An 18692-nucleotide genomic window follows, 5' to 3' on the forward strand; every position below is an offset into this window, starting at 1 on the left:
TGAGAATGTCGATGAATCAGTTCACTCTCTTCTTCTTGGGTTGAATGAACGGATCGGCGGGTGCGGGTCGTTTACGAACCATAATAGGACGAGGTCCAGGTGCGGTCGGAACGACTGCATTTGCCTGTCTTAAAGTCAGTCAAGCCATCATCAAATATCGCAACCCGAGTCGGAAGGAGGGAGGAACGAACCGTAGCTGTCGATGGCGACGCACTAAAACGCGGACACTGCGGGCTGCCAGTAGTCCCCGGACCAGATGAGCCCGTCAGGGAGCCGACCGGTCGTCCAGAGGCTATTGCCCGCAGACGGGCTTCTCTATCCCGTAAGGTGGAGTTGACTTCGAGATTGTTCTGACCTGTAGAACCCGCAGTAGTTTGCATTCGTGATCGTCCGGGGGCTCTCATAGCCACGGTTGTATTATCTCGCCGGCGAGGGATGGCAGGCTCAACAGGACGCCTATGTTCCTCGACCAAAGACCGTGGTGCCTGTTTGATCTGCGAGGCCCTGGTGTTGAGCTGTTTTGTTGGGATAGCCAGCGCACTATTTCGCTTCGTTGCGCTAAAGATTCCGGTTTTTCTCTTCGTCTCGGATCGTGGTACCGAGGGACGTTCGAATCCCCAGGCAGGCGCGCCCAGCGAATCGTATTGGCTGGCGCCGGACTTTGAAGCGACGAAGACCGGTTTGAACCCGCCCATCTTCCTATCGAGCGAAGCGTAGCGCTGCTTCATGGTAGGTCTCTCACGGGGGAGGCCGATACTCCGCCGATCAGTGACTAACTTGGCACTGTGTTTGGCTCTTTCGGAGCTGATCCCGTCCAAAGCCATCTTGAGCTTCTCTGCATCCTCGTCTACTGCCCGTTGTACCTGTTCTCTGAGGTCGCAGTATACATCATACCAGCAATCGGGCTTCTCGGGCAGATCGTACTCTTCCCACCGAGGGATGTCTCGCTTGATAAATTCGAGCCATAGTTCTTCATCATCTTGCATGAGGTGGGGCGACTGAAGTTCCAAAGCTCTCTGTGATCGAGGGTAATCGGTTAGTCCAGAGCCTCTTACCAAGTCCATGTGCGCTCCACGAGACTTACCAGTTTCTCGGGACTTTCCACCTTAAGGAGGAATGGTCGAGCTAAGGCATAGGGGATATTTCCAATATCATCCAAATCTAATAAATGACAGTTTTAGCGACCGGAAGATTCAAGCAAGGGAGAAGGTTGACTGAAAGTGGCGACCTACGTTTGATGTTTCTGATCGCAGTGGCCGTGCAAAGCTGGAGTAACGAGGGCGGCGGCATTGTCCTTTTCAATCGGGTGTAGAATCGTGTAATAACCAAGTTCTGGGTATGAGATATCTATCACATATGACCAGGTTGTGAGAAGCGAGTGAGAATGACATATATAAGGGAAGTGTCGGGGGCCTAAGTCATCGCGAAGACCCGGACCCCTGGGGTTCTTTGTAGAGTCAGAACTGTATGTGGTGAATCAGTGGTGGTGAATCACTGCGTCTTTGTCGAGCGGACTCAGTAGGATAACGCTGGTACGTATCACGAGATGAGCTCATTGGCCGGGTCTAGGCGGAATCGGAGAATCAACCCGGCTTCAAGGTTACTGCCCTATGACGCCGTCCGCCTGGCTAACTGAAGGCGGTGAATACATGTCCTTCACGTGCTGATACACCGATCGATAGCATCATAGTGGAGGGGCAGAATACAGCAACACCCCCTCAATCCAACGATAGAAGCACCTTTAATACTCAATTACAAGGTCTATCTTTCTTCCCAAACGTTTATTCAATCCAGGTCAGTTTAATCCATCTCTCTATGTACCAGCTTTATCAAAAATATATCGGAACATTCCAACTTCAGCTTCATCGGAGCTCTCTGACGAACTGAACCGCTTTGATTTCGCTATGGCTTTGTTTTTCATATTCTCACCACATTTATATGAGCACCTCACCAGGAGACGCGTTGAACGAGAGCATATCTACATCTCTGGTAGTCTCACTTGGAAGAGATATCCCCATTTCTGACATTTGTGCCCTAGATCACCGATCGCAATGGCACCCCGCTCTCAACTAGAAATCGCTACGGCATCCGTCCAGCGCTTGGTCAAGGAAGAAGCGTCCTACCACCGCGAGCTACAGCAGCAAACGGAAAGGATCAAAAAGCTCGAGTCCAACGAAGGTGGTGACGATGAGAACAAAGAGTTTACTCTAAAGCAGGAGGTTGGTAATGTGAGCAGAAATTCAACGAGTGCCGTCACTAACAGTCCCCGCACGACAGCGGCTTGCGCTTGAGGAGACCAGGAAGGTCCTTCCAACCCTGAAGCGGAAGATTGAGGATGCGATTGCGAAGCTTGACCAGTTGCTGGTATGCTACATTCTCCATTGATTTGGCACTTCTAAAGGCTAACCGTATCGTTCAGATTGAGGAGGGCAAGAAGGGCTCCGAGAGCAATGTCGAGCAGATTACTGCAGCCAAGGAGGCTATCTCCAAAGCCAGGACAGCCGAGCGAGAGATCTCGTAAACTTGCTTGCTTTATTACTGTCTAAGCATCAAAAGCCGGAATGGCAATCGTTGTAGTCCTACTCCAGAAAAACTGATGTAAATGACAGCCACCGTGAACAAAAACGCCACCAATTAACTCCGCGCTCAATGTATAGTCATAGTAGTTTCCAATCACCCGGTAATATCCATCTTATCTGCACGATCGTCTTGTTCTTCTCCCTCTTCCAACTCCTCTTGTACCTCCCCTTCGTCTTCCATCGTGGTGTCCAGATCAGCCGAGGCTTTTTCCTCTTCACCTGGAACAGTCACTTGCCGCAAGGGAGACGCTGCACCGGCCGTGCCTGATCTATCCACTTGCAAGCCCGCAGACAGACGGCTGAGCTCCTCGGGGCTATGGTGCGAGGAAGCCAGGCTGTCTGAATCCTGCCGAGGAGTATTGGCCCCGCTCGATTTGCCCTTGGAGGGGACGTCGCCGTCATCGCCGTCCTCACCCTCCTGCATCCCCTCGCGACGCTCGACTTCTTCCTTCTCGTCGCGGATCAAGCGGCGCAGCTGCATGCCTTCCTCGACAATGCGACCGAACTGCTCACGGCGCTCTGACCACGTCTGCGCGTATTCCTTGCTCTCCTTCTCCAGATCGGTGATCTCGGCCTGCAGCTTCTGCAAGTTGGCCTGCTGGTCCTCGCGCGGTTTCAGGAGCCGGTTGCTCGTGATCTTCTCCGCCAGTTCGTCGTAGCTCTTCCGCAGCGCCAGCAGCCGTTGGGCCTCCTCGAGCTGAACCCGCAGCTCGGAGGTGTTATCGCGGACGGACTGCATGGTGTCCAGGATCCCCAGTTTCTCCGTGGCATACCGCTCGCGCTCCTTCTCGTTACTGGTGAGGAGGAATTGGATGCGCGCGATGCTGATCTCGAAGGCGGCAAAGTCCAACGCGACGTCTTCGCGGAAATGACTCCAGTTCTCGTGCCGCCTGAGCTTCTCGGCCTCCTCCGCCGCCGTAGCATCTTCGTCCGATCCGTCCGGTGGAGGGGTTGGGGGGAGGGTGGCGTTCGAGACCAGGACCGAGTCGTTGTTCAGGAGACGTTTCGAAATCCGCTTGAAGGGCTTTTCTTCGACGTTGAGCAGGCGCGACTTGTGAAGTCCATCTGCGTGAATTGGTGTGAGTGAGGGATGAGGTGATGAGTTTTTGGAACAGGGAAATGAATCTGCTTACCTTCCTCCAGCTGATCTAGAAGCCCGTAAGATGCCATTGTGTTATAAGCAAGGAACTTACTTGGCTTTGACCCAGGGGTGTTCAGTAGCCTCAGTTGAGGTGTCGGGAAAAAGCCGATTGCGGCGGGCATCGAGCGGTCGGAGGATTCGCGCTAGGCGGCCGGAAACCACTGGCCACCCTCTCCACTCAGCCCTTGGAATTGCGGGCGCTCCGCAGTGGAAGCCACCGCCTCTTACATAGCATGAACTTGGTCTTGAACTTGTGCAAGAGCCTTGGTGGTCTCCTTTGGCCGTGCATCCGCTTGGGGGCCATGGGCTATGAGCTTTTTCATTCGTCTTCCACACTGACTAAAGCAAATCGGTGGACTGTCTGCGTTCTCACTCAATCGCTGTGATGGGCCTCGTTCTCCCTTTAAACCTCAGGAGCTAGATGTATGCTGGATCCAGGCTGTAGGCATCTAAATCCAATATCTATCACTTGATGCCAAGAGACGCTTTTTGAGAAAGAAGTATAACGCCTTTGCTATCTAGCTGCCTGCTGCTCGCTGCCTACCCAGCTGATATGAAGCAGCACCTATTGAACCTCATCAGCAACCTTGACGCGGATGGACACGAGGTCTGGAACGAGCAATAGCGCCAAGCTCCACCTCTAATGAGCTTAAATTCCCTGCTATCCAACGCCAATCTGACATTGTCCACGCAGTATATCCGTGACAGTCCATTCGGGATTTGTTGACCTTGACGATATGATCTCCAGAATCGTGAGTCCTGGGCACGAAGGTCGATTTGGGTAGTTCTGCTTTGCTTTGCCATCCTAGACGGTTCAAGTCTGGTCAATCTCATCTGCTGGCATTCGGGATTCGGACCAAGACGTACAGAGACTCAACTATTGGGGTTTTGAGCATAAAATATGGTAAATGAGATCTATACGGATTTCTGGCCAGACGAGGATGGTAAGTCCCACTACTTTGTTTGACGTTTGGATGGCTATCGTATTAAAGTGAAGAATGAGCCAACGCCACGGGGATGCTCTAATTCCTGGTGGAAAGGTCACCTCTCCCAGAAAGAGCTGCAAAGTGTCTGAAAGAGAAAATTCCGACCCTTCATACAGTCACAAATTACAGTGATAAGCTCATTGATGGTAACTCTCCATTCTAATCTGAATGGTACTGAGCAGCGAGCAGATGGCGGCATGCGAGACCGGGTAGCCTTCTGTCTGGCTCCATGGATTCTATCTCCATATCGCTCGTGGGTTCATCACAACAGGATTTATTGCTAGAGAACATGCCCAAAATTGCTCAGCGGGTCAAAGTTGTGAGCTACAGTTCACCGAGGCTATGGCCTGTGTCTTAAGAAGGATTGGCTCGAGGCCACGCGCGTGTTTTTGAGGCTACTTCGGTGTTCTCTGAGTGGCCAAGGGCTGTCTTAGTGCACAGAAAATCCATCGTGGAGTTTCCAACAGCACTTGTGGAATGGATAGCCAGCACTCGCATTGAATAGTCGTTGCGGACGTATGGGCTGACCTTCTCGTGCTATCGGCCGCCGTCCGGTTTGTCCAGGTAGAGAAACACACGCTTTGACCTGGTCGGTCATCTTGTCAGTCTGATTCGAACATGTCCTAGATCCCCAGCCACAGTTGACGCTCGACTGACACTAAGGAACCTATGTCGGCCGCGAGTCTTTCTAAATCCATGAAGATAGGCACAGTGGTGAAGTGTTAATAGTGTCACCAACAGGGTCGGTTGAGAGAGTCTAGCTTAGCGAGCCTCAAGAGAACGTCATTGTCGATGAGGCAGGGGTTCATAAAGATCCGGGGACAATTCGATGCAGCTAAGATCCGTTAGGATTAATCAAGTATGGCACACAAGAGACTCCAGCCCACAGGAACCAAGTCGATGACGGAGCAATGTTCCCGTAAGTAGTTGTGGTCGTGCCTATCAACCGGCCCGGACTTTTGAGACAGTCACGCCAATAAGGGCAGCGCCTTGCGTAGGTAAATTGCGACCTAATCTGATTAGCTTGTACTTTTCATATCATATCACTGCCAGTCATGATGAATGTGTCCGCGTAATGCGATGATTCAAATCCCTGATGTGCCATCGACCGCGATTCTGAAGACACAGCGCGCTGAACTCAAGAATAGACCTACCTAGTCTTGATCCGACCTAAGCGGATCGACTTGTCGAAGTCAAAGCATGTTAGTTGTATAAAAAATTTGGAGATTATAGTCTGTCAGCTGAAACCAAGCCCTGCATTAATTGGCAATGGGGAATCACAAGTCAGACCGAGTCGCGCCATTTCAACTCGAAACAACAGAGAGGACGAAGCCGAGAGGGCTCCATGACGCATCACTAACAAACATGCATCATATACCAATAAATAAAAGGCTGCATGAGATTATGGGATTGAGGGGAGCGTGAGTCCAAAAAAATGGCAGGGTTACAAGGTTGCAAGCTCAAGCAGCGCGAGAGCGATGGTCTTATAGAACACGTACGTTGACGCCAAGGCACGGCGTAGATAAGACACTCTCCTTAAAGTAGTAATGTAGCCGGCTAAACCGCATGGGGTATTGGGCTGTCACCTCCACCCTCTCTCTCTTTCCCGGGGGAGCCAAGAGCACGGAGTACGGATTACTGCAATTGAAACAATCCTCCCCCACTAGTCATTGCTGCTGCTGCTTTGACTCCCATGATTTTATTTCGACTACTTGCTTTTGATTACAGGCCCGTCGAGGACTCCTGACCATCTCCCTCCCCGGACTGCTGCCTGTGCTTTCTTTCCCCTAACTCAACCCTGAACCCACACCCCCCTCCATAATCTATTTAAATTAAACTTACGTTCCCCGATAGGAAAGCTAAGAGAAAACTGCCGCAGTACGCGCGCGAACGATGTCGAATCGACTAGCGTCAAAGACAAAATATTGTGCTCAGAGCTTCAGAGATTCGGTGTTTTACTGATGGACCCTTCCTCTCGGGCACAATTAGCTCAAGTCTTCATTGTATCCTTTCACCATCCCTCTTCGTGATGGCGGAGATGTACTCGGGGCTCCACGTGGGCCAGCGGTTCGGCTCGCTAGAGGACTTCAAAGCTTTGGTACGGAGCATCTCCGTGAGGCAACATTGGGAACTCCGCGTTACTAGAAGCAACAAAAAGAGTGTGGTAATAGGATGCCGGTCATCAAGCAATTGTTACTTTCGCGTGGTCTGCCGTGCAAACAAGAACGCGACCTACATTAGCAGTCTCCAAGACAGTCACAACTGTCGACGCAATGCCACCCCCACTTCGAGAACACCGGCTCGCTCGGAGGCATCGCATGTCCGATTCCTCCTCTCAGAGATCCCCAAGCTTTTTGACATGAGCCACAAAATCAAAGCCCAGGACGTCGTCGATGCTGTTAAACGCTACCATGACCACGACATATCCATGCGACAAGCGCAGCGAGCGCTGATCCGACTACAACAGAAAGAAGCACAGAACCAGAGTGAGGAGACCAATACTCATGACTCCAGCGGTGAAGACCAACAAGAAAGTCCGCCATCTCAATTGGAGGCACAGGGGAGTAACTCGGCTTTCGGCAGTTTATCCGGTCAACGCTGGATCCAGGACAATATCCATGAGGCCCTGATTGATAGCATGCAACAGAGCGAAGCTCATCGCAACTCACTTTCACTTTCCCATCTCCACAGTCAACCCGTACAAACACCTCTTCAAATACCATCTACGCATCAAGTACAGCACCTACGCCAGATACACCAGCCACCCGAGGTCCAACCGCAGGATCAAGCCAGTCTCAGCCATACCATTCATCACAGAGCTGACTATGGTGTATCCAGTCCCGGGCAACCGTCTATCCCAGAGATGGGTCAACCAAAATTGCAGACTCAGCCTCCAAATCACGGCCATCCAACAACATCACAGGCGATCCTTACGAATTTCAAGATAGAATTCACATGCACCACTTGTGGTGCATTGAACCAGAGCTTTTTCCCGAATCACGGGAACGTTGTCAGTGGGGGCTTCCTGCCTCAACATCACGGACCTAACCAGAGTACTACGGCGACCGGCGGGGGTCCTTCAGCACAGTCGGTTCAGGGACACGACAGTAACAATCGTGCCGGAGGCCCCACGGTCTACGAAGGAGCCAGCGCAACTGGGACACGTGGCGTACAGCCGTCTTGGACAGCAGGTACCCTGGATCTTCCACTTGCACATACACACTCTTAGGCTCGTGCGTCTAGAGCTGGAGGCGACACCCCGAGCTGTAACAATGTTAGTCGCGCTTTGAGACTGGAAAATTCCTGTATAGAGCAAGTTACACAGCACATCACTTTTGCCCACAACGCGTCAGCACCCGCTCACGGTTACCCAAGGTTGACATTGAGCGAATCCCTCACAGTGCCGAAAGTTCACGGAGTTTCACAGGGTATGGACATATAGAGTAAGTTCCACCGCATTGAAGCTGGAACAATAGAAGCTGCATTCTGAATTGTTGTATCGAGACCAATTTCCCAGCAAGGATATTCCCAGGTGATTATACTGCGCGACAATCTGTTGTGCCCGCCCCATGTCGACTGTTAGGCTCTAACACAACATTGACTGGGATGGTCTGCGACTCAAGCCCTAGCGGATCTCGCAACTCGACCCTTGATCAAGATGATGCACCCGTCCGGTTGGCAATCCGACTGATTAATTGCCAACGTCGACTTTAATGAGTAGACCAGGGTCAGTCAAGAGATGTTCAGTACACAAGGCAGTTGCAACTAGCAGAACAGTGTTGTGCGCCACATCTACAGGTGACAATTAATATGGCGGCACTTCAATCTCCGCACAGACACTCGGGCAGATAAACTTGGAAGCGCAAGCGACCAACCATTCTGGTCAGTGGTGATACGATCTTACGCGTATCTAGTCGGAAAGACTCCGACGAGCCAGTGTCGGACGTCCGAAGAAAGCCGATCAATCCAACTTCCGCCACACAGATCCACTTGCCTGCTGGGAAAAAACGTTCACTGACTGGCGACCAGAGCGCGGGATCGGTCCGGATTCCCTGGCTCGGTTAGTAATGGAACAGATTATAACTAACCGATAATTCATTGCATCAATGCGAAAACGGCCGTTGCTATTATGTCCGAGAGTCGCCCAAATCGTCGGCGGTCCGTCCGATGCCCTACGGAGCTGGACTGATAAAGACTCGCAGGAAGGATGATCTGGTCGTCTCTTCTAGCATTTTCTTCCTCAATTGGTTCATGAACCAGACAAACAGGGATAGCATAACGATATCTCAATCTGCCTCATACTCATCGCGCCCGTATACAGCAGTTTTATTGTGTGGATACTCTGAACCTGAGCTGCACCTTGAACGGGGTCATACTGTGAATCATTCAAACAGCGTCTGATTGCGGTGACACGAACCTGGCCCTCCAGGCCATTCGAGACAGTCTGCAGCCCCAAATACACCCCGATCAACCCCATATCTAAAAATAATGTTCAAGGGCATCGTCCTGTCGTCCACCCGGTTATCACTCTGAGAGAAGAAGAAAAGATGAACCGGCAACAGGCGGCAGAGAAGGCCTTACACGACCAGACCAATATCCTGCCCATAGGGCAATTGTTGATCGTCTTCTCTGGCCTGGCAGTCTCTCTGCTCATCACTTTCGTTGACCAAAATGGTATCAGTGTCACGCTTCCGACGATTGCCCGCGACCTCGATGCGCAGAACACAATCTCCTGGGCGGGCACCTCGTCCTTAATTGCGAATACTATGTTTACGGTGCTGTACGGTCGGCTTTCTGACATTTTCGGCCGAAAGATCGTGTATCTTTGTGCATTGGCACTCCTCTGCATAGCCGACTTGCTTTGCGGCCTGTCCCAAACTGCCACTATGTTCTACGTCTTTCGAGGACTGGCTGGCGTTGCAGGTGGCGGGGTCACGTCGCTGACCATGATCATCGTCTCGGATATCGTCACCCTTAGGGAACGAGGCAAGTATCAGGGGATTCTGGGTGCATCTTTGGGTCTGGGGAACGTCATTGGTCCGTTCGTCGCTGCAGCTTTTGTCATGGACTCGACCTGGCGAGGATTCTTCTGGCTCCTGTCTCCGCTGGCGGCGTGCTGCATCGTTGTTGGGTATATTCTGATTCCCGACAATGCACGCAAAGACAGTACTCGGAAGAATGTTCGCAAGATCGATTTCTGGGGCATTCTTGCCTCCTCGGTCGGAATCATTTTCGTGCTGATCCCCATCTCTGGCGGCGGGTCATATTTCAATTGGGACTCGCCTATGGTTATCAGCATGCTTACCATTGGAGGCTGTGCCTTCATCGCCTTTATTGTGATAGAGTGGAAAGTGGCGGTGCTGCCTATGCTTCCAGGTATGTCCGAGTGAGCTGTACCGCAAGAAAGGGATACTGACGCCTGCATAGTGGTGTTCTTCAAGAACAAGGTGATTTGTGCTCTGTTTCTGCAGAGTTTTCTTCTTGGCGCTGTTTACCAGGCCTACCTGTATTACTTGCCCATGTACTATCAAAATGCTCGCGGATGGTCTCCGATCGTGTCTGCTGCGTTGACTGCACCTATGGTCGCTTGCCAGTCTCTAGCATCGATCACCTCCGGGCAATACATCTCACGGATGAAGCGTTATGGAGAGGTAATCTGGGCTGGTTTCTTCCTATGGACACTGTAAGTGGTTCGGCCAGATCTCTACCTTCTCTGCCTCAGGATGCAATCTAATCCGGTCACAGGGGTGCTGGATTGATGCTGCTGTTTGATCGTCATACCAGCCCAGGTGCTATTGCCGTTATCGTCGGCGTTGCCGGCATCGGCATCGGCTGGACTTTCCAGCCGACCATGATCGCCTTCCAAGCCCACTGTACCAAGTCACAGCGGGCAGTCGTGATCTCAGACCGTAACTTCTTCCGTTGCATGGGAGGTGCTTGCGGTCTGGCCGTCTCCGCGGCTCTTCTCCAAGCCTCCTTACGGTCCAACCTCCCCGACGGATACAAGGATGTCGCGCATTCGTCGTACTCCTTACCGTCCCGAAACGGGATCTCAGACTCCGACTGGGAGCAGATCCTTACAGCGTATTCGAAGGCCTCCCATTCCGTCTTCATCCTACAGGTCCCACTGATCGGAATGTGCCTTCTTGCGTGTCTTTTCATTCGGGATCGAGGGTTGGAGCGACCAAAAGACCCGCATGAGATCGAAGAAGAGAAACGACAAGAAGAGGAAAAGCAGAGGCAGGAGAAAGCTCGCGAACAGGAAGAGGCTCGAGTTGCTGGCCAGGATGTCGAATCCCAGGTACCGCATGGGTCTGAGCCGGAGGCCGACGAGAATGTGAAGCATTCTGGCACATCACCTGATCCTGAAAAGGTAAGGCAACAGGAGCCATAATGAAATGAGGGACGGAAACATAGCATTTTGGCGTTATAGCGACCCTAGATATAAGCCTGCATGTTATACATTCTCAATGGATGATTGATGCAAGCGAAACTCGAGAAATTCATTTGAGTAGTAGCGGCGGGAAGAACCGCGACGACCGACGGCCTTGGCAGCGAAACCACTACCGTATCTGGCCGTGTCGGAGGCCCGACTCTCTCCCTCCGACATCCACTCCGAGAGCAACCTGCCTTGCTTCGTCAGTCGCCTTTATCAAGTATACCTGATGGCAATCATGAAAAAATAAATCATAATGGAGACTGCGGGAGCCTCCACCCACAATAGAGCGTCATCGCCCTCGCAGGATTATAATCCTCGAAAGCGGGGGAGGACGGCTTGCACTCGCTGTAAAACGAGGAAGCAGAAAGTCAGTCGATGCAGTAAGATCCTGCTCAGCTTTCATGAAGCCCAAGCATGTTGACGACATATCACAGTGTGACAACAATTATCCGATTTGCTCCAACTGTCGCAAAGCTGGAGCCAACTGCGACAAAGCGTCCGTGCGACATGATAACGGACCCCAGAATGAGTAAGTCTGGGTCGTCTGATTCACTGCGTATAATTATACTCATGTCCGGCAGATACACACGGGCTTTGGAGAGCCGCATCCACTATCTGGAGTCGCAATTAGAAACGAGACCTAAGAGCAGTCCCGCCAGCAGCCACGTCGCTCATCCTGTTGCGGCACTCCTCTCTCCACAGAACCCTCCGACCCCGGCTGGCTCGACGACCGAACTCGACCGGAATGCTGTCGGGGAGATAGTGGGCTTTCTCGCCCTCAACTCATCGGAGGCCCCGGCATATGTAGGATCCAGCTCAGGGCTGTCACTGGCCGCAGACCTCGGAGAGATGGTACAGGCTACGGTGTGGAATCAAGCGCTGTCATCGTCGCGGCACCCAACCGCGACACGAGTTGGACAGCTTCCAGGTCAGAGTATCACTGGTCTCCCACCGCAACCGTCTTCAGGAGACAAGAACCCGGAAGAGCGACCTCGACCGTTGCGCATGGATGAACTGCTGTCCAAGACCACGGACCCGCCCAATGATGAATTGGGATCGCGGATTCTGCGCGCCTATCTGACGAGACTACACGTGAGGTATCCCTTTCTGGATCGGACCGAGCTATGGCGTCTGCACGAGGACCGCTGGCGCTTGGCCAGGACTCCACGCGAAGAGCTCACGAGGGCGGAGCGATTCGGGATCTTCAAGCTGTATCTGGTATACGCGATTGGCGCAACAACGATACAGCTAAGCGAGAACCTCGCTACAATAGTTCCTGAGGTGAGACCACTCGTTGAGTTCTGAATGCCCGATCTAATGCCCTTGGTAGCAATTCTATACAACCGCCCTACAGACTGTGCCCGGAATGTGTGAGCCGCGGTCGGTGGAGAATATCGAAGCCATGACTCTGATGGTGGTATACCACCTTCGGTCTGCGTCCAGTCAGGGCATGTGGTACATGGTCGGACTTGCTATGCGGACTGCCATTGATTTGGGGTTGCACAGGAAGGCAAATGAGAACAACCTGGACCCATTCACCGCGCAAATGCGACGTCGTCTGTTCTGGACTGTCTACTACCTCGAGCGCGTGGTCTCGATGTCGTTGGGTCGACCCTTCAGTATTGCTGATCGACACATCGACCTGCCTTTACCACTTGACGTCGACGATGACGTGCAAGATCCGGCTGTGCTGACAGCATCGCCGCCGATGGATCGAATCACAAGCTTGACCTTCGCGATCTACCTGATGAAGCTCCGTCGCATTGACTCACGAATCCAACACAAGATCTACCGAGCCGACCGTCCGCTGCATACCCTGCGCTCCAAGATGGACCGTCTCTACCTGGAACTGGAGGAGTGGAAACAGTCCGCGACGCGGCGCTTCAGCGGATCCGACCTCGACTACCCGATGCTACACTACCACCGGGCCTTACGGCTTTTGATCCAGCCCTTCTTGCCCTCGCTTCCCCTCACGGACCCCTACTATCATATTTGCCTACGCGCCGCGGGCAACACTTGTCAGACGCACAAGCGCCTTCATCAGACGCTGGAATACGGCCACTCGTTCCTGGCGGTGCAAACCGTCTTCATGGCAGGGATCACGCTGCTCTATGCGCTTTGGACCCACACCAGCGACGTCTGGTCGGTGCAGCTCAGCAACGACATCCGGGCCTGCTCGACCGTGCTCTTCGTCATGGGTGAGCGAGCCAAGTGGGTGAAGAAGTACCGCGACGCCTTCGAGCTGCTCGTCAACGCCGCCATGGAGAAGCTCGAAGGCACCGACGCCTCCAAGAAAGTCGGCATGGCCGAGCTGATGACCGCCCAGCACAGCAGCGGCGGCATCAACGCTGGCATGTTCCGCGACAATCACCCGAGTACCTCGCGAGCCACCGAAGGAGGGGGCGTGGCGTCCACGACCGCCACCGCGCATCCCGCGACGCAGGGCGCCGCCGCCGACCCGCTCAGCCAGGATCACGGCGTGCGCATGGCGTTGCAACTGGCGCCGTGGATCGATCTGGAGGAAGATAGTCCGTTCTGGATGCCGGACTTCGAGACCCTGGAGGGTCTGTCTGGTGAGCAGCTGTGGAGTAGTGGCGATTTCGCCCCGTTTGCCCCGGTTGATCCGCTCTTCGGCGTCATGACGGGGCCAGATGTGTGATCTTGTGGCATTCCAATGTGCTATACTCTTTTCATTGCGAGATTTCCCCGGGCTTGTAGCATGCAGTTACAGCTTCAGTACACGGGGACAATGGAGTGTGGGAGTGGGAACAAGGGTGCATCAGGATAGTTCTATTGAATGTGTCTATCTAAGCGGCGGCGGCCCGAATGAAAAAGTAAAAACTAGAAGCATATACAATCACACAGGGCACAACTTGCTGTTGTTGCAAGATCCACTATATCATAACTCATCCTTGACGACGCGGGCAGGAGCCACGGGACGACCACTGTCTTGATCGAGGTTGACGCCGATCTTCTTACGCCACTTCTCCCACAGGGCATAGAACTCCTTCTCCATACCGCTCTCCATCTCGTCCGGCAGAATGACGGTGTACTCGATATACAAGTCGCCGGGGCTCTCGTCCTCATCCTCGGACTCATGCAGATGGCCCTCGGACCAGAACGGCATGCCCTCGCCCTTGACAGTCTCAACAGCCAGGGGCTGGACGACCTGGCCACGGGACCGGCCAACCTGAACGACATGGCCGTCGAGATGGGTGATGTTACGGGTCCAGCCGCCCATCCAGGCCTCACGCAACGACAGAGCCTCCTTCCAGAACAGATCCCTGCCCTTGCGACGGAAGAAGGTACCGTCGGTGCGGTGCTCCTGGTCGGCCGCGAGCTCGGGCTCGCGCTCCTCGAGGATGAGCACCAGGTCGCCGGCGATATAGTCGGGACTCTCGTCGGCCTCGTTCTCGAAGACGATGCGCGTGCCCTTCCCCATACCCGGTTCAATGGTGGCAAACGTCTCGACCTCCTTGCGCACCACGCGCTGCCCACTACAAACAGGACAAGGCCGCTTAACCATCTTCCCCTGGCCACCACACTTATCGCAGTGCATCTGCACCTGCTGAAACATACCAGGCGCCAGCTGATGCTTCTGGATCACGACGCCGCGACCCTGGCACTTATCACAGGTGATCACCTCGCGGTCGGCCGAGCCCGTCCCCTCGCACGCGTCGCAGATCTGCTGCTTCTCCACCCCAAATGACACCTCGCGCCCATTGTAGAAATCCCGCAGCGGCAGCCCGACCTTCAGCTCCATATCGGGACCCCGCCGATGACCCGGCGCATGCCCAAAGTGGCCCCCGCCCCCGAAGAACCGCGAAAACAGATCAAACGGATCATTACCCCCGCGCCGGCCCCCCGCTGATCCCCCCTGTCGGTGCTGCTCGATCCCCTCGTGGCCGTACTGGTCGTAGATCTTCCGCGTCGTCGCTGTCGACAGGATATCGTATGCTTCCGCGATCAGTACGAACTTCTCGCGGGCCGTGTCGTCGCCACTGATTTTTCCTCTAGAGTTAGCTTTACTGTCTTGTTTTTCTTTTGGTGTGGGGGGGGAGGGGGAAGAGGGGAGCGGGGTGAGAGGGAGGGCAACGTACGGATTCTTATCCGGATGGAACTTCTTGCTTAGGTTCCGATATGCCCGTTTTATGTCCTTCTCTGAGGCAGACTTGTCCAGCCCCAAGGTCTTGTAGTAGTCTTCCGCCGCGGCGACCAGCTGCAGTACGCATAGAAGGATCACTACGCAGAGGATCACGCTTCGCATTGTGGGGAGCATGTTGTTCACCGATTCAAGCTGCGCGGGCAGCGCATGTGGTTTTGAGGTTTGTGGCTGTGGTGGTCGTGGTGGCGGTAACCCGGCGAGTAAGTGGTGTAGGTGTTCGGTTGCGGGTTGCGATAACTATCGCTAGCTGGACACAAGTATAAAGTGGGTTGAATGTAGTGATTGGAGGTCAGATGGATATATCCAATTTTTTTTGTAGTTAAGAGAATGCCCTAGGCAGACTGACAGTCTCAAGATCAGTCAAGATCTCAAGCAGTGACGCAGTTGGAATGGTGGATGTCCTGCCGGGCTGGCGGTGTTGCTGGGGTTTATGTTGCTATCAATCGCGGGATCTCATGCTTTCCCCCCGTGAACCGTTTAGGTGGCCGCAACGCCCCGGCCGAACTGTTCGTCCGTCCCGGGTCACGTGCTTCATACAGATTATTGCGAAGCCAAAAGATAATTCATTCATTGAGCTCGTTGAACTTAGCAAAAGCAACGCTGGTAATCACACCCGAAAAACGCCTCCCAGACCAAGAACTATACATTGTTGTGTTGCATTCTCCCCCAGACCAGACCTCGTATTCCATCAGTCACAAGCAATACTTCCCCAAATAATCTCAAGCACGACGAACGGGCACGTCGAAGATCTCATTACGCCAGGTTCCTGCCAAAGTCCGGTTTTCGTCGCCCTCTTCAATGGCTTCCTCCGCCCGTAGTGCCTGCTGATGCCAGACCTTGACTAGACTGCCAGGGGCATACACCCCCTTGAACACGCCCTCACCAGGTGGCTCGAGCCCAACGCGGGTCTCGACGTCAGTCTCGGGCAGTGCCTTCAGGCGAGCCAGCACGGCCCGCACGAAGCTCGCCAGGTCCTGGGGGTTGGCGATGCGGGCCGCCCGCAGCCGTTCGCGGGCGAAAACCAGCTCGCGGTTCAGGGCGAACGCGGCCTGGCCGATCTGCTCGGCAATCTTCTTCTCCAGAACTCGACGCACGAGGTGCTTGAGGAAGGGCTTGGTCAGCCAGAGCAGCCACTTCCATCTGCTGCGGTGCACTTTGTAGTCAAGCTTGTGGATCTGCACGCGGACCCCGCGCAGGGTGAAGATCTGTTCCAGCCTTTCTCTGCCGACCTCGATGTCCAGCGAGATGTCGACGCCGCGCTTGTCGAGGAAGAAGCTGGCGACACCTTCGTCGTTAAATCGCAGGAAGGGGCCGGAGTGTGTTCGCAGCCAGTATCCGAACTCGGACGCACTGATGTTCAATCCGTTGACAGTGGCTGTGAACGTGGTTTTGATGTCGGTGGCGGTTCTCTTGGAGTGCTTCTTCAGGATGTCGATATCGTTGCGCGTGGTGACGTGCATGCGGTAGGGAAGGAAGGACGAGTAATTGACCGTCCGACCCGGCTCCAGAATCAAACTCTCCAGTAGCAGATCAACCTCGGGGGCTGAGATCTCTAAGCGGGGAATCGGGATATACTGCACTGTACGGAGAACCAGGGGCAGGAAACACTCAAGCAAGTCTGCCGGCAGCTGGCCCTCGCGGCTGTGATAGCCTTCCCAGATATCCCTGTAGAGCTTGTGGGTCGCGTTGACCAGGTTGGACACAGCCTTATCGCCGGGCACTGTTCGCAGGGCTCGTTTAGCCTGCACTAGAAAAGCATCCACATCCTGTCTAAATCGGGATTCAGTCTTGACCTCCTTGGACTTCTCCTTCAGCTCGTCAAACTTCTCTTCAGCGGTGTCAAAGAACTTGGGGTCGGTGAGCATCTCCTGCACCACGGAACCGGTCTCCGACAGAAACTTTTCAAATTCGGGATCCGTGTTAGCGTGCTGCAATACAGTTTCAAAGCGCTGCTCCAACGCCTTCCATTCTTCGGCATCACCAAACGATTGCAACAAGATCCAGAAGTGCTGCATTGCCTGCTTGAGATCCACGTTGACGTCGACATCTTCTTCCGCCGCGGTCACGACATCAGAGGCCGCGTTCACGTAGGCTTGAGCATACCGGCGAATCAACTGGCCTAGAGTCGAGATCGAATCCGAGTAGTCAGTGCGGTCCTTGAGCTTGAGGACAGTCTGCTTCAGTCGATACAGGAGGGCCTCTTTCTCCCGGCCAGCGAGATGCTCCTTTGCGCTGCTCACTGCATCTTTGCCGGTGCGAGCCAGGCCATTGCCGGCAATCTCCGCCACCTCGGTTGCTTCGTGTCGCAGGTCCTCACCCGTCGGGGTATGGCCTTCATCCGCACCGGCACCCTGCACCGCTTTAGTCTCTTCCTCAGATGGTTTGAGCTGCTCGCCGATTTGCTTGGATGCACTGGACAAAGAGAATGCCGTGTCGGAGAAGATCTGCCGTCCGACGGTAGCTAGGTCATCCACGAACAAGCGGAAGTCGGAGTTGGTGAGCAGGAGGCTGCCCACGGTGCGCAGGCTGTCGTACGCTGTACAACATGAGTGAGCTCAAGAACGGTCCAAATTCCCCCGCCATAGACAAGAAATAAAGACATACCTGCTTTAGTGTCGGCCCTGGCCCGACTCTGGCGAGCCTGCTGTTGGATCTTGTTCGGGTCGATGGAGGCTCTGGAGCGAGCGAGATGCCACAAGAACTCCTGCAGCTTATCGTCCTCATTCTTTTCCTTCAAGAATTCGATAAGAACCTGAATCCAGAGACGACAATCGCGGATGATCTGACGACCCACGGAGCCCACATCATGGGTCTGGGTGGAGAGCACATCCGAAGCCAGCAAGGTGCGGAGATTGATGATAACCTGTTCAGTCGACGGCATGTACCCATCCGAGAGGGCCCGGAGCATCTGGTAGGTGTGTAGCTTCTGATGCAGGCGACGCTGGAGGGTGGTGTCCTCCTCATAGCGAGGGAGGAGGGGCTCGGTCTCCCCTTGCGGCATGGTCGCGACGATTTAGTCACAAACAGCACTAAAAGAGTAGAATGATCTACTGGTTTGTAGATGGAAACAAGCTGGGGTTGGTGTTGACGGGGCAGAAAATACTACAAGGAGCTGGTCCAAGGGATGAGGAACTGAGGGAAATGTAGGAAAAAGAGGGGGTGGGTTGGCTGATTGCGAGGTGTCTGGTTTCTTGTTGCATGGATTCGTCGATGATCACGAGCTGGAGTCCAATCACTCTTGCGTCACCGCTCCCTCCCTCGCCGCTTTATCGCGAATCACATGACCTGTCAGCTGTTATCTTATCGCCTTTATCGATAAACTGTTTGGAGCTGGGCTTGGATGGCTTCATCGCATCTCATCTCACGAATCAGCTCCATGGTC

General features: G+C 53.9%; 6 protein-coding genes across 6 annotated transcripts; 2 read left to right on the top strand and 4 right to left on the bottom strand.

Annotated features, from left to right (window-relative positions):
• Positions 1-9: 9 nt before the first annotated feature.
• BO97DRAFT_238679 (elongin A domain-containing protein) lies at positions 10-1373 on the bottom strand. Its single transcript, XM_025690766.1, has 4 exons — positions 1233-1373; positions 1085-1161; positions 192-1016; positions 10-124 (listed from the first exon to the last, which is right to left on the bottom strand). Exons 1-4 carry the CDS (start codon positions 1288-1290, stop codon positions 17-19), a joined length of 1068 nt encoding a protein of 355 aa, XP_025554230.1. The 5' UTR covers positions 1291-1373; the 3' UTR covers positions 10-16.
• Positions 1374-1718: 345 nt separating this feature from the next.
• Positions 1719-2620, top strand: BO97DRAFT_363699 (putative tubulin-specific chaperone Rbl2). Its single transcript, XM_025692513.1, has 4 exons — positions 1719-1794; positions 2039-2219; positions 2278-2364; positions 2420-2620. The coding sequence occupies exons 2-4, from the start codon at positions 2052-2054 to the stop codon at positions 2519-2521; spliced, it is 357 nt and encodes a 118-aa protein (XP_025554231.1). The 5' UTR covers positions 1719-1794; positions 2039-2051; the 3' UTR covers positions 2522-2620.
• BO97DRAFT_385295 (uncharacterized protein) lies at positions 2566-3798 on the bottom strand. Its single transcript, XM_025693461.1, has 2 exons — positions 3713-3798; positions 2566-3644 (listed from the first exon to the last, which is right to left on the bottom strand). The coding sequence occupies exons 1-2, from the start codon at positions 3747-3749 to the stop codon at positions 2674-2676; spliced, it is 1008 nt and encodes a 335-aa protein (XP_025554232.1). The 5' UTR covers positions 3750-3798; the 3' UTR covers positions 2566-2673.
• A 5854-nt stretch (positions 3799-9652) lies between these two features.
• BO97DRAFT_432288 (MFS transporter) lies at positions 9653-13804 on the top strand (the record flags this gene model as incomplete). Its single annotated transcript, XM_025697528.1, has 6 exons — positions 9653-10082; positions 10134-10389; positions 10452-11079; positions 11620-11645; positions 11727-12426; positions 12476-13804. 6 exons carry the CDS (start codon positions 9653-9655, stop codon positions 13802-13804), a joined length of 3369 nt encoding a protein of 1122 aa, XP_025554233.1.
• Positions 13805-13940: 136 nt separating this feature from the next.
• Positions 13941-15748, bottom strand: BO97DRAFT_363713 (putative DnaJ domain protein). Its single transcript, XM_025692514.1, has 2 exons — positions 15246-15748; positions 13941-15146 (listed from the first exon to the last, which is right to left on the bottom strand). Exons 1-2 carry the CDS (start codon positions 15422-15424, stop codon positions 14045-14047), a joined length of 1281 nt encoding a protein of 426 aa, XP_025554234.1. The 5' UTR covers positions 15425-15748; the 3' UTR covers positions 13941-14044.
• A 111-nt stretch (positions 15749-15859) lies between these two features.
• BO97DRAFT_385308 (uncharacterized protein) lies at positions 15860-18504 on the bottom strand. Its single transcript, XM_025693462.1, has 2 exons — positions 17915-18504; positions 15860-17846 (listed from the first exon to the last, which is right to left on the bottom strand). Exons 1-2 carry the CDS (start codon positions 18309-18311, stop codon positions 16030-16032), a joined length of 2214 nt encoding a protein of 737 aa, XP_025554235.1. The 5' UTR covers positions 18312-18504; the 3' UTR covers positions 15860-16029.
• Between the last annotated feature and the right edge of the window lie 188 nt (positions 18505-18692).

Source organism: Aspergillus homomorphus, assembly GCF_003184865.1.
Source record: "Aspergillus homomorphus CBS 101889 unplaced genomic scaffold BO97scaffold_6, whole genome shotgun sequence".
In the NCBI taxonomy this organism is placed as follows: domain Eukaryota; kingdom Fungi; phylum Ascomycota; class Eurotiomycetes; order Eurotiales; family Aspergillaceae; genus Aspergillus; species Aspergillus homomorphus.

Excerpts from the sequence above, each read along its gene's own strand:
- BO97DRAFT_238679 (XM_025690766.1), bottom strand. The coding sequence starts at position 1,290 with ATGCCGCCGCCCTCGTTACTCCAGCTTTGCACGGCCACTGCGATCAGA. Across the intron at positions 1,162-1,232 it reads TGCGATCAGAAACATCAAAC|ATTTGGATGATATTGGAAAT; the intron begins GTAGGTCGCCAC and ends GTCATTTATTAG. Across the intron at positions 125-191 it reads CGTCGCCATCGACAGCTACG|GCAAATGCAGTCGTTCCGAC; the intron begins GTTCGTTCCTCC and ends ACTTTAAGACAG.
- BO97DRAFT_363699 (XM_025692513.1), top strand. The coding sequence starts at position 2,052 with ATGGCACCCCGCTCTCAACTAGAAATCGCTACGGCATCCGTCCAGCGC. Across the intron at positions 2,220-2,277 it reads AGTTTACTCTAAAGCAGGAG|CGGCTTGCGCTTGAGGAGAC; the intron begins GTTGGTAATGTG and ends CCCGCACGACAG. Across the intron at positions 2,365-2,419 it reads CGAAGCTTGACCAGTTGCTG|ATTGAGGAGGGCAAGAAGGG; the intron begins GTATGCTACATT and ends CGTATCGTTCAG.
- BO97DRAFT_385295 (XM_025693461.1), bottom strand. The coding sequence starts at position 3,749 with ATGGCATCTTACGGGCTTCTAGATCAGCTGGAGGAAG. Across the intron at positions 3,645-3,712 it reads TCTAGATCAGCTGGAGGAAG|ATGGACTTCACAAGTCGCGC; the intron begins GTAAGCAGATTC and ends CAATTCACGCAG.
- BO97DRAFT_363713 (XM_025692514.1), bottom strand. The coding sequence starts at position 15,424 with ATGCTCCCCACAATGCGAAGCGTGATCCTCTGCGTAGTGATCCTTCTA. Across the intron at positions 15,147-15,245 it reads TTCCATCCGGATAAGAATCC|TGGCGACGACACGGCCCGCG; the intron begins GTACGTTGCCCT and ends AGGAAAAATCAG.
- BO97DRAFT_385308 (XM_025693462.1), bottom strand. The coding sequence starts at position 18,311 with ATGCCGCAAGGGGAGACCGAGCCCCTCCTCCCTCGCTATGAGGAGGAC. Across the intron at positions 17,847-17,914 it reads CAGGGCCGACACTAAAGCAG|CGTACGACAGCCTGCGCACC; the intron begins GTATGTCTTTAT and ends CATGTTGTACAG.